General features: G+C 45.4%; 1 protein-coding gene across 1 annotated transcript in view; it reads left to right on the plus strand.

Annotated features, from left to right (window-relative positions):
• DDX31 (DEAD-box helicase 31) overlaps positions 1-14,140 on the plus strand; it is a 2,738,529-nt gene that overhangs the window by 997,855 nt on the left and 1,726,534 nt on the right. The window contains exon 9 of the mRNA XM_044057921.1: positions 12,631-12,695. Coding sequence (XP_043913856.1) covers positions 12,631-12,695 — 65 coding nt within the window. The remainder of the gene's footprint in view (positions 1-12,630; positions 12,696-14,140) is intronic.

The following is a 14,140-nucleotide window of genomic DNA, read 5'->3' on the forward strand; positions in this document are numbered from 1 at the left end:
TTGTAAGGCTTTTTTTAGAGTGACTTTCTTGATGAGACTTACTCTTAAAGATGCTTTTCCTCTGTAAGATCTCAGTTTTATCCTCTGAAAGTTAATTGTCTCCCCTTGAACCAGCAGACACTGTAAACATTAAATATCTGTCCTGGAAAACATCATGTCTAGTTGCAATTCCCTTCAGCCAAGATAGTTTCTGAACTACAGATCCTGTTGCTGTTTACCTTCACTGACATTTCATAAGGATAAGAGTCTCATTTCATATAAATTCAGCCTTCATGTCCACGTTAGCCTCAGAGTTGAACCTGAATCAGTCAGTATACATGACAGTTTTCTTTCCAGAATATTCCAGCAGAGATGAATATGAACTACACTGCCTAGATGTTCACAAGTAGTAAAGAGTTTACTTGCAGAGAACTAACACCTCTAGAAAGGATGACCAGCTTTTCCTTTCCATTGTCCCTAACCGGTTAGGCCATAAAATCCGCAGGTGACTAACTGTATTAACTATTGGTATGCATGTATTACTAAGGCAAGTCCATGTAAACCAAAAGCCCATTTGGTTAGATGCATGATTATGTCTTTTGCCTTTTCAAGAATCTTATCTGTAGATGATACTTGTGCTTCCACAACATGGGCTTCACTGCATACTTTTGCAAGACAATATAAGCTAGATGTAATTTAAGTCTGTCATCCTATGGGGGGACCATTCTGTCACTGTTCTACCCAAAAAAATAGAACTGGGGACTGTGTCCAGCCTGATGAAGTGCACAGACTGGATTGTGTATGATACAAAAAGTTAAGTAAGTATTATTGTGATAGATTGTCATGATCCATGTCTATTTACCTCAGTAAAATTATTCCTCCTTCCCCTGCTAAATCTTGCTTGCTTTCTCTATCTCACCCTAGATGTTCTTCGTGTTTCACTGTTGCATTCATTACATTTGGGTAATCTGCTGGCAGGTTGCCCTCAGTCGGCCTGATTAACAAAGTCTTGGGTCCTGTGTCGGTTGCTGTCCCTTCTTCTATGACGTCAGGTCGTCAGGGGTATAAAACATGCAGCCGATGTCATTATCTCAGTCTTTCTTGCAGTGCGGTTCCTAAAGCAGAAGCAGATGTTCATCGTGCATACAGCTGCAGTAATCACAGATGGGTTTTCTGCCGTCAGGCGGGTCCTCGGTCGGCCGAATTCCAAAGTCTAGGTCCGGCGTCGGTTGTTGTCGATTTCTTTCCTGACGTCAGTGCGACAGGGGTATATAAGACACAGCCAACGCCATTTTCTTCAGTCTTTTTTGCAGCGTGGTGCCCGAAGCAGAAGCAGTTCGCAAGTGCCGGTTGGCCAGCTCCTGAATTTACGAAAAATTGGAAACCGAAGTCTTCTTTAAAGCTAAGTACCCCGTTGGGGAAACTTTTCTTGCCTCAGACCGATGTCAGACAAAGTTAACAATTGTATTTCTTGTGGGAAGCAAATACTGCATAAGGATTTCCATTCCCTCTGCATACCTTGTTTAGGCCCAGACCACGACGTCTCGGGCCGTCGCTTTTGCGCTACTTTCAATAAACGCACTATTAAGCGTCGGGCGGAGTTCGCCCAACACTTTTTTGGTAAAGCCTTTGATTATAAAATGTCATCGGAGACTCCGACTACCGTTTTGTCCAAAGAACGCAAGGACAAGGACCGACACGCGAGGTCCGCGGTCTCCACCGACACCACGCCAAAACCGGCTACACGTGGTCCGGTTCTCAGCGAGACGCCTATGCAGCCCCTGACTACCGACGACACTTCTTTGGCGGTGTCTTCTGTAACCGAGATCGCAGGTACCTCGACCCATACCCAGACTACAACCACCGAAGCCACTGTGAGTGTTGAGCCTCCTAATGTGGACGGGTCCACTTCCCCCATGGTGTCTTTAGACCCTCATCTTCCTTTTCCATTAAGGCCTTTACTAAGTCCAAATCAGCCATGCATCCCAAGAGACCTGTTGCACAGGGCCGATCTCCAGGCCCCATGCCTAAAAAGCAGATGCTAAAAATGGCTGAGGATTTAATTACTCCTATCAGGGGTTCCCAACCCCCTCCAGACAAGAGACCCAGAGTGGAGGAAGATTCTCCCTCTTCTGACCAGGGCTCCATTTTTTCAGAACATTCTGATGTAGAGGAACACTCGTACTCCTCTTTTGAAGATTCTGATGCAGAGCAGTCCATTCCTTCTGTATCTCCCCCAGAGGTTTTTCTTTTGGGGAAACCTTGCACACCTTGAGGGAACACTTCCATTGGGAAGGCCAAGACTTTTCTGATTCCAAGAAAAGACTTAGGGAATTTCTTTTGTTACCTCAACACAGACCTCTGGCGATACCTCCTGTCTTGGACATACTTGATGATGTTTACTCGGAGGCTTGCCTTAATCCGGATTCCCTGCCTCCTGCCCCAGTCAAGCCTGATAGGTACTACAGAGTTCCTAACTCACACCAATTTCTTTACAAAAGCCATAATGCTGACCCTGATACCATTTCTCAAGGCCCCAAGGGAATGAAGGCCTCTTCTGCTAAGAATCCACTACCTTCCGAAAGAGAGTCTAGATCCTTAGAAAGGTGGGGAAAAAGGTATATACCTCGGCCACCCTAGCCATGAGGGCCTTAAATTGTCAGTTCCATATGCTTAAATATCAGCAGTTTCTGTTATCACAATTAAGAAATAAAATGTCTCAACCTGAACAACCAGATTTGAAGGAGTTGCAGGATATGATGCATAGTGCAGAACAAGTGGGTAAACACACCTTACAATGTGGCTATGATGCCTTAGAGGCCTCAAGTAGAGCTGCTGTTACAGGATCAGTCATTCGTAGACATGCCTGGCTTAGGGAACAAATCTTGCCTGATCATGTTAAAGCTAAACTACTAGATGCTCCTTTACAAAAGGATGTACTATTTGGTACTAATGCTGGGGAGATACTACGGAAAATGGAAGAAAAAGCTAAATCTATGCAAACTGTCAAAGCTTTTCTACAGGTTCAACCACCACGTTTTAGCAGAAATTGGCCTTCTAAAAACTGGTCCTTTCCAGCCACGGACAAGCCCCAAAGAGGTAGATACAGGCGCACAAGGGGCAGAGGACAATCTCAAGGATCATATAGAGGCAGACAATGGCAAACTCCAGCACCAAGAGGTGGCGAAGACAGTGCACAACAATACAGGAAACAAACCCAATGACTTCCTCCTTTCCATGCCAAGCAAATACCAGCTGGCAGCACCCTTGGGAGGAAAGCTGGCATTATTTACAAGAAATTGGCATATTGTCACAACAGACAAATGGATCCTGGACATTATAAACAGAGGCTACAGATTTCATTTTCACACTCTTCCAAAAATGAGAGGTATGCCAAACCTGCCACACAATCAAAGGGCAGAGGCACAAATACAAATTTCAAAGCTCATGGACATGAAAGCTATTCAAGAGGTACCTACTCACGAACAAGGTCAAGGTTTTTATTCCAGACTATTTCTGGTACCAAGGAAAGGAACCGACTGGAGACCCATTTTGAACTTATCCATCCTAAACACATTTCTACTCATACCAAAATTCAAGATGCTCACATTACAGCAGCTTCTTCAAGGAGGCATACCTGCATGTCCCAATCAGACAAAGCTGCAGAAGATACCTCAGATTTCTTGCAGGTTCAATCCACTATCAGTTCTCTGCATTGCCCTTTGGCTTATCTACTGCGCCCAGAGTATTCACGAAATGCCTGGCATCAGTAATTGCCTACTGCAGACTTCAAGGGATACAAATTTACCCTTATTTGGATGACTGCCTGATCCAAGCGGACAGCAAGCACATACCTCTGGAACATCTGGCTTATGTAACACGGTTATTGAATTCTCTGGGATACACAGTCAACAAAGAGAAATCCAGGCTAACACCATCTCAGAAAATAACTTTCCTGGGTGCCAACTTGGACACAATCACCCAGATGGCCTATCTCACGCCAGAAAAACAGGGGCAACTAACTCAGTACTTCAAAATACTAGCAAATTGTACCAGGCTCACTGCAAGGAAAATCCTGCAGGCTCTGGGCTTCATGGCATCTTGCATTCTTTTAATCCCATGTGCAAAGTTGCACATGAGGAAACTTCAATGGTACCTAAAAAACCTATGGTCTCAACACAGCCACAGTTTGGAAACAATAATACCAATAATCCCATGTTTGCAAAAGGAATTTCTATGGTGGGCCCAAGCATGTCAAACAAACACAGGTCTTCCATTCTGCAAGCCTCAAGCAAATCAAGTCATCACAACAGACGCCTCAGACTACGCCTGGGGGGGCGCACATGACAGACAGGTGCATTCAGGGCAAATGGTCCCAAAAGGAAAAGCACCTTCACATCAATCAAAAAGAAACGCTAGCAGTGATAAATGCAATTACAGCTTTCAAGGACCTCCTGCATCCAGGGCAATTATTGATAAGAACAGACAACACCACAGTAATGTGGTACATAAACAAACAAGGAGGAACACATTCATACTCCCTGTGCAGACTAGCCATGTCACTTTGGAACTTGGCTCTGGAATGGCAAATCGAACTTCAAGCACAGTACTTGCCAGGTTTGGAAAACACGCTGGCAGACAATCTAAGCAGAAATATGACAGACCCACACGAATGGAAGTTGCATCCTCAAGCGTTTACAAAGATAATCCAAGCGTGGGGAAGGCCAGACATAGATCTCTTCGCCTCCCACAGGAATCATCAATTGGAAAAGTTCTGTTCAAGGACCTTTCATCCAAAGGCCTGGAGAGTGGACGCCCTTTCTTTCAGTTGGACAGCATGGACAGTTTACGCTTTCCCACCTTTGCCTCTTCTGCCCAAGGTGCTCTTGAAAGCAAGAGCAGACAGACCGAAGATGATACTGATTGCTCCAGACTGGCCAAGACAACACTGGTACCCACTCCTGAGGAGCCTAACGCATACTCCTCCCTGGTCCCTACCTCTAATGCCTCTTCTACTGACTCAGCACAGCTACAAAACTCTTCACAGTCAGCTGAAAACACTCAATCTCGCTGCATGGGAAATTCCTTAACACCACAACAGACCCTACTCTCCAAAGAGGTGCAGGATGTCATTTTGGAGGCCAGAAGGCCATCTACCAGAAAGGCTTACTCCGCAAAATGGAAACGGTTTTGCTCTTGGAATGAGAAAAAAGGCCAGGATCCTAGAAAACTGAATTTGCCTCAGGTATTACAGTATCTAGCTGAGCTGTTGAACAGTGGACTTTCATTTTCCTCCATAAAAATTCATGCCTCAGCCATTTCTGCAGAATTCAACACTGATCCACCCTTATTCTCTCACCCACTCTTAAGACAGTTCCTCAGAGGGGCTAAGAATATAAGACCTCCAAGGAAACAACCAATGCCAGCCTGGGATCTTAATTACATTCTAGAAAAATTAACATTGCCTCCCTTTGAACCAGCTGCCTCAACAGATTTGCAATATTTGTCCTGGAAAACAGCTTTCCTTCTGGCCATTACCTCAGCTCGTAGGGTTTCGGAACTACAAGCCCTCATGGCTGTGCAGCCCTTTCTCATCTTCCATCAGGACAGGGTTTCCCTTCGAACCAACCCGTCATTTATGCCTAAAGTGGTATTCAGGGTAGCTTTAAATCAAGCCATACACTTGCCTACCTTTTACCCCAATCCTCAAAACAAAGGGGAAAGGCTGCTACACTCCTTAGACATCCATAGACAGCTACATTATTATTTGGACAGAACAAAGCCTTTCAGGAAATCAGAACAACTTTTTGTGTCCTATGCTGTAGGAGCTCAAGGGAAGCCAGTTACCAAACAGACAATTTCAAAATGGATAGGCCACTGCATACGGTTTTGTTACTTCTTTCATGGAAAATCTGTCCCTACAGGCATCAGATCCCACTCCACCAGGGCCACAGCTACCTCTACAGTCTTCCTCAGAGGAGTTCCTACCAAAGATATTTTGGAGGCAGCCACTTGGAGTTCTGTGCATACCTTCACCAAACACTACCACCTGCCTTTATACTCCAAAACTAGAGCAGGCTTTGCCACTGCTGTGTTGCAGGGCATTCTGGCTCATCCCAGTTCCACCTAGTGCCTACCGCCCTGTGTGTAGCTTTGGGATTCTACCCATCTGTGATTACTGCAGCTGTATGCACGATGAACATAGTACAGTTTTGTACCTACAATAAATGTAGATGTTCAAGTGCTAATGCAGCTGCAGTACAGGTTTCCCCTCCCTCCTTCCCCTCTTGGTAAAGGCCTAGGGGCTAACCCCTCCTCATACAACCTGATTGGGTTATCCTTGTATGGTATATTTGCTTGCAACTACTGATTTTTGCTTATATTGCATTGCATGAATATATATATAATTTATGTATTGCTTTCCTTCTGGGGGCACCTGACATCTGGGGCAAGAAAGACTGAAGAAAATGGCGTCTGCTGTGTCTTATATACCCCTGTCGCACTGACGTCAGGAAAGAAAGCGACAACAACCGACGCCGGACCTAGACTTTGGAATTCGGCCGACCGAGGACCCGCCTGACGGCAGAAAACCCATCTGTGATTACTGCAGCTGTATTAGCACTCGAACATCTACATTTATGGTAGGTACAAAACTGTACTTTCGCAAGTGCCGGTTGGCCGACTCCTGAAATTTTCATTTTCAAGTTTCAGAACCGAAGTCTTCAACTTAAAGCTAAGTACCCCATTGGGGAAACTTTTTCTTGCTCCTTACCGATGTCAGTAAAAGTTAATAATTGCATTACTTGTGGAAAGCAAATACCTCATAAAGATTTTCATTTGTACTGTATTCCTTGCCTAGGCCCTGACCATGACCTACCTTGCTGTCGGTTTTGTGCTTTATTTAATCAGTGCACTATCCGTCATCAGTATATTTTTGCCTCTAAATATTTCGGTTCTCGGTTTAATTATCCAGAAATGTCGTCTGCTAGCCATCCTACTACCGGGATTCCAAAAAAACGCAAAGATAATGACAGAGACAGGCCGCCGAAGTCCAAAACTGCCGACGACGCTTTTCCTAAGCCAGTCGCCAGTTCACCGGTACTCAGTGAGGCACTTTCACAGCCCCTAATACCCGCTACTTCTGATTCGCAGGCCTCTACTGAGACCCATTTGGAGTCCAGCATGCCGCGAGATGCTTCAACTGTGGAACCTGCGGATGTCTCTACCTTGGATGGGTCCGGAGCCGCTGTGCAGGTACCGGCTTCTGAGGGTATATTCAGGCCTACTGACTTGCATATTAAACCAACGCCATCTTCTTCTAGGCCTAAAACTCTATCCATGCCTAGAAAACCGACACCCTGTCCGCATGGTCAGGCCTCTATGCCTAAAAAACAAATGATAAGAATGGCTGAAGACCTTATTACTTTAATCAGGGGAAGCCAACCTTCCCCCTCTAAGAGGCCTAGGACTGAATTTGCTTACGATACTTCTGATTAGGATTCTGAACTTTCTGTTTCCTGTGATGACCAGGATTTACCCTTCTCTACCTTTGAGGATTCTGATGCAGAGGACTCTATTCCATCTGCTTCCCCTCCAGAGGATTTCTCTTTTGGTGAAACCTTGCATACTCTTAGGGAGCATTTTCGCTGGGAAAGCCAGGATTACTCTGATTCTAAAAAGAGGCTTAGGGATTTCTTACTCCTGCCCCAACACAGGCCTTTAGCTGTCCTCCCTGTACTGGAAATTGTTGATGATGCCTTTTCGGAGTCTAGCTTGGTCCCTGACTTTTTACCTCCTGCTCCCAGAAAACCTGTTAGATATTACAGGGTTCCTGACTCTCACTAGTTCCTTTTTAAAAATCCCACTGTGGATCCTGAGACCATTTCACAGGGACCCAAGGGTATTAAGGCTATTACTGCCAAAAATCCTACCCCCTCTGATAGAGATTCCAGGGCGCTGGATAGATGGGGTAAGAAGGTATACACTTTTGTAACCTTGGCCATTAGGGCCTTAAACTGCCAGTTTCGTATGTTAAAATATCAGCAGCATATTACTGGATTGCGTAAACAGAAAATGATGTTGATTCCTGACTGTGCTGAAAATAAGGATTTGCAGGATTCAATGCATTCTGCTGAACAAGTTGGAAAACATACTTTACAATGTGGTTTTGATTCACTAGAGGCATCTTGCAGGGCTGCTGTCACTGGGTCTGTACTTAGAAGGCATGCTTGGCTTAAGGAGCAATCTTTGCCAGGTCATGTTAAAGCTAAATTGCTGGATGCTCCCTTAAATCATGACCGCCTGTTTGGCAACAAAGCAGAAGAAGTACTTAAAAAGATGGAGGAAAAAGCTAAATCTATGCAAACTGTTAAATATTTCCTGCAAGTACAACGTCCAAGATATAGTAGGCATTGGCCCTCTATGAATTGGTCCTTTCCTGCCTCTTCCAGGCCTTCTCAGTCCAAGCCCAGAACCAGCGGAACACCCAGGCTTCAGTCCCAAGGTACGCACAGGACTAAGCAGTGGGGGGCTCCCACTTCCAAATCAGGGAGTAGTAAGACTCCTCCCTATGGTAAACTGTCTCAATGACTTAACTTTAAAACTTCCAAGTCCTTCTCCACTGACTGCTCTTTTAGGGGGAAAGATTGCTCTGCAGGCAAAAAACGGAACTCATTACCCAGGACAAATGGGTTTTAAATATAGTTTCACGAGGATACAGATTTCACTTCCACACATTACCATCCCCAAAACAGTTGGCCATATCTACCCCCAAATCAGTAGGCAGAGGCTCAAAAGCAAGTACTCTCTCTTAAATGTAAGGGCTATTCAAACTTCACCAGAAGAGGAAAGGGGACAAGGTTTCTACTCAAGACCTTTCCTGGTACCCAGAAAAGGACCTTTCTATCCTAAACATCTTTTTGGTGGTCGCAAAATTCAAGATGCTAACTCTTCACCAGCTGCTTCCTATGCTAGGCAAGGATGCCTGGTTGGTAACACTGAATTTAAAGGAAGCCTACCTGCACATCCCAATCAGGGAATCTTGCAGAAGATACCTACTCTTCAAAGCAGGCTACGTGCACTGTCAGTTCTCTGCACTGCCCTTTGACTTATTTACTGCGCCCAGGGTATTCACAAAGTGCCTAGCTCCAGTCATTGCATTTTGCAGGCAAAGAAATAATCAGATATACCCATACCTGGACGATTGTCTAATTCAGGCAGAAAGCCAGGACATACTTTTGAATCATTTGGCGTTTGTACAAAAGGTGCTAACTTGTCTGGGGTACACCATAAACAAAAATAAATCACATCTTGTACCCTGTCAACAAATTATATTCCTGGGAGCAAGCTTGAACACAACTTCCCGGATGGCTTTCCTCATGCCAGAGAAACAAATTCATTTGACAGCTTACTTCAAACTAATGGCCACAAAAACCCTGCGATCTGCAAGGCAAATACTGCAAGCCTTGGGCTTCATGGCCTCCTGCATTCTCTTAATTCCATATGCAAGACTGCATATGAGGAAACTACAATGGTATCTAAAAAGCCTTTTGTGTCAACATTCTCAGGATCTAGAAGCAATGATTCCTATCATACCTTGCCTACAGTTAGAGTTCCTTTGGTGGGCAGAGGCCTGCCACCAAAACAAGGGACTACCATTCACTCTACCCACAGCTGTCCAAACCCTAACAACAGATGCATCAGACTATGCATGGGTGGCTCACCTGGCAGGGAAGTACGTTCAGGGCAAATGGAACCCAAGTCAAATGCACCTGCATATCAATCAAAAAGAAATGTTAGCTGTACATAATTCTCTGACAGCCTTCAAGGACCACTTTTCTTCCAGGAAGATTAATGGTAAAGATGGACAAACATCACTGTTATGTGGTGCATAAACAAGCAGGGGGGTACCCATTCATACCCCATCTGCAGACTAGCCATGACTCTGTGGAACACAGCTTTGAGATACCAAGTGCATCTACAGGCTCAATTCCTGCCAGGAAAGCTAAATACACTGGCAGACAAACTAAGCAGAAATCTCTTGGACCCACACAAGTGGAAACTGGAACCAAAGACTTTCAACATGTTGATAAACAAATGGGGGAGCCCAGATATAGACCTGTTTGCCTCCCCCCAGAACTACCAATTGGACAAATTCTGCACAATGATTCCCCATAAACAAGCTTGGAAAGTGGATGCCCTGTCCTTCACCTGGAAAAATCTATCAGTTTATGCCTTTCCTCCTCTGCCTCTCATCTCCAAAGTACTACCAAAGATCAAACAGGACAAACCAAGGACAATGCTGATTGCACCAGACTGGTCACGCCAACACTGATGTGCCCCCTCTTGCGCAGTGTGTCACTGCCGGCACCTGCCTCAGACCCCTACCTTGCGGTCCCAGTAGGGCCAGATTCTGCATCCTCGGCTTCAAACCCTGAACCTGGCAGCCTGGCTAATTACCTGATCTCTCCGTTACCATCCCTCAGTAAACAAGTGTTGGATGTCATTCTGGAGGCAGGGAGGCCTAGTACTAGAAAATCTTATGCTGAAAAATGGAAAAGATTTTGTTCCTGGAACCAAACTCAAGGGATGGGCACAGCAGTGCCCAATTTACCTCAGATTCTTCAATACTTAACTGAGATGCTTCACAAGGGCCTTTCCTTTTCCTCCATCAAAATTCATGCCTCAGCCATTTCAGCTCATTACAACACTGAACCACCCCTCCTCTCTCATCCACTGCTCAAGCAGTTCCTCAGAGGAGCCAAAAACTTAAGACCACCCAGGAGAGACTCAACTCCAGCCTGGGACCTTAACTTTGTTTTGGAAAAAACTCACTCTACCTCCTTTTGAGCCAGCTGCAAGTGCAGAGTTAAAATTCCTTTCTTGGAAAACAGCCTTCCTTGTAGCAATCACTTCAGCAAGAAGGGTGTCTGAATTACAGGCCCTTATGGCAGTGGTGCCTTTCATCATCTTTCATGCGGACAGTGTGTCCCTCAGGACCAATCCCTCCTTCATGCCCAAGGTAGTATCCAGTGTGGCTCTTAATCAGTCCATTCATTTGCCAACCTTCTTTTCTAATCCTCAGAACAAAGGGGAACGGATACTGCACTCCTTAGATGTGCACAGACAACTTAGATTTTACTTGGACAGGACTAAACCTCAAAGGAAATCTGAAGAGCTGCTGGTGGCATTTGCTGCAGGGGCAGAGGGGAAGGCAATTTTAAAGCAAGCCATTTCTAAATGGATAGGCCATTGCATTCATTTCTGCTATAAGCACTATGGAAAACCTATCCCACAGGGGATAAGACCACACTCAACCAGGGCTGCATCTACCTCTACAGCCTTTCTCAGAGGTGTCTCTACCAGGGACATCCTAGAAGCTGTTACCCGGAGTTCTGTACATACTTTCACCAAGCATTACCATTTGCCAATTTTCTCTAAATCCAGAGCTGGTTTTGCCACTGCAGTCTTACAGGGCCTTATAGCTGGTCCTAATGCTATCTAAATTCCTCCTCCCATCCTTAGCTTTGGAAATCTACCCAAATGTGATGACTGCAACAGTGAAATACAAAGAACATAGTACAGTTGTGTACACTTACCATAAATGTAAATGTTTGAGTGTATTCACTGTTGCAGCCCTGGTTACCCTCCCTCTTGCCCTGACTTCTTTTGGCTATACCTCTATTCCCCTTTACTATGCTTAAAATCTTTTTGGTGTACTTGCTTTTTTGTTAGAGGTATAACCTTGCATATATATATTTAATTGCTTCCCATTAGGGGGGCACCTGGCATCTGGGGCAAGAAAAACTGATGCAATGGCGTTGGCTGCATGCTTTATACCCCTGACTACCTGACGTCATGGAAGATGAGACAGCAACCGACACAGGACCCAAGACTTTGATAATCGGGCCGACTGAGGGCTACTGCAAGCAGATAGCCAAAATGTGATGACTGCAACAGTGAATACACTCGAACATCTACATTTATGGTAAGTGTACACAACTGTACTTTATGCTGAATGAGTGTGGAGCCATTCCAGGCCCATAGAGCAGCAGTGCCTCCTCTTGCTGAATGATGGTGCAGCCACTCCAGGCCCATAGAGGGGCAGTGCCTTCTCTTGACAGATGAGGGTGGAGCCAGTCCAGGCCCATATAGCAGCAGTACCTCCTCATGCTGAATGCTACATTCTGACAATCATTTTGAGCCTTGGCCTCCACCAAGGCCCCAAGGATGATATACCCAGAACATTCTCTCCCTCCCCAGGATAGGCACACTCCTCTTCCTCTGATTGTGCTGTCAAGTGCCCAGGCTAATCAAACTCCAGGGCTTTAACCCTCTGTGCCACAGGTGCAGGCTAATAAATGAAGAGTGGTTAAGTTGTGCACCATCTCTATGGTAGGAGTAACTTTCAAAGGCCTACTGTTGCTATGAGAATATGGAATGACTGTTGCCTGTACCTCCAGCTGTATTGCCTTTGTGGCTGCCATTAAAAAGCTTTCTACATCATTCCTTGTACTGTTTGTGGATCCATAGTTATTCAGAGAGACTTTTAACTGGCTAATTTTTAACCCATCTGTCCTCAGTAGAAAATCACACTCACCATTATTTACACCAAATATCATACCATTTTTCTGGTTTTGTTGTATTTTGCAGCCCTTTAACTGGATTGTGCCTGGAGTGCTTATGGGAGGAGAGAAAAGAAAATCTGAGAAGGCAAGGTAAGATTGATTTGTAATAAATGTACATGTATATGTAAAATATGTATTAAACAAAAGTAAAAATGGCACTGGTTTGTCTTTGGCTTGGTAAACATAATGTTATCTGTGACACAGGACTTCCTGCTAAAGCTGTGTACAGCATTATTACCTAGAATGTGTTGTTCCTTTCTGACAACTGTACTTATGCTTGATGTTCATCGTGCATACAGCTGCAGTCATAACAGATGGGTTCTCCTGCCGTCAGGCGGGTCCTCGGTCAGCCGAATTCCAAAGTCTAGGTCCGGCGTCAGTTGTCGTCGCTTCTTCCCTGACGTCAGTGCGACAGGGGTATAAAGGAACCAGCCGACGCCATCTTCTTCAGTCTTTCTTGCCGCGCGGTGCCCGAAGCAGAAGCAGTTCGCAAGTGCCGGTCGGCCAGCTCCTGAAATTACGAAAATTTTGAAACCGAAGTCTTCTTGAAAGCTAAGTACCCCGTTGGGGAAACTTTTCTTGCCTCAGACCGATGTCAGACAAAGTTAATAATTGTATTTCTTGTGGGAAGCAAATACCGCATAAGGATTTCCATTCCCTCTGTATACCTTGTTTAGGCCCAGACCACGACGTCTCGGTCTGTCGCTTTTGTGCTACATTCAACAAACGCACCATTAAGCGTCAGGCGGAGTTCGCCCAGCATTATTTTGGAAAAACACTTAACCATATTATGTCGTCGGATACTCCGACTCCAGTTTTGTCTAAAAAACGCAAAGATAAGGACCGACACACGAGGTCCACGGCCTCTACCGACACCATGCCAAAGCTGACTACACATGCTCCGGTTCTCAGCGAGGTGCCTATGCAGCCCCTGACTACCGACGACACTTCACTGGCGGTGTCTCCTGTGCCCGAGGTCGCAGGCTCCTCGGCCCACACCCCGACTACAGATACCGAAGCCACTCTTGGCGTTGAACCTCAAAATGTGGACAGGTCTACCTCCACTCAAGGTGTCTTCAGACCTTCCTCTTCTTTTTCCATCAAGGCTTTCACTAAGTCTAAAGCAGCCATGCATTCTAAGAGACAAGCTACACAGGGCCCATCTCCAGGCCCCATGCCTAAAAAACAGATGCTTAAAATGGCTGAGGATTTAATTACTCTTATCAGGGGTTCTCAACCCCACCGGACAAAGGCCCAGAGTGGAGGAAGAATCCCTCCTCTGATCAGGGCTCCATTATTTCAGAGCACTCTGATGATCAGGAACATTCTTACTCCCCTTTTGAAGACTCTGATGCAGAGGAGTCCATTCCTTCTGTATCCCTTCCAGAGGATTACTCTTTTGGGACACTTTGCTTACCTTAAGGGAACACTTCCACTGGGAAGGCCAAGATTATTCAGATTCCAAGAAAAGGCTTAGGGAATTTCTCTTGCTACCTCAGCACAGGCCTCTGGCTATACCTCCTGTCTTGGACATC

Source organism: Protopterus annectens, chromosome 16.part0 (assembly GCF_019279795.1).
Source record: "Protopterus annectens isolate FY-2018-M chromosome 16.part0, PAN1.0, whole genome shotgun sequence".
Taxonomy (NCBI): Eukaryota; Metazoa; Chordata; order Ceratodontiformes; family Protopteridae; genus Protopterus; species Protopterus annectens.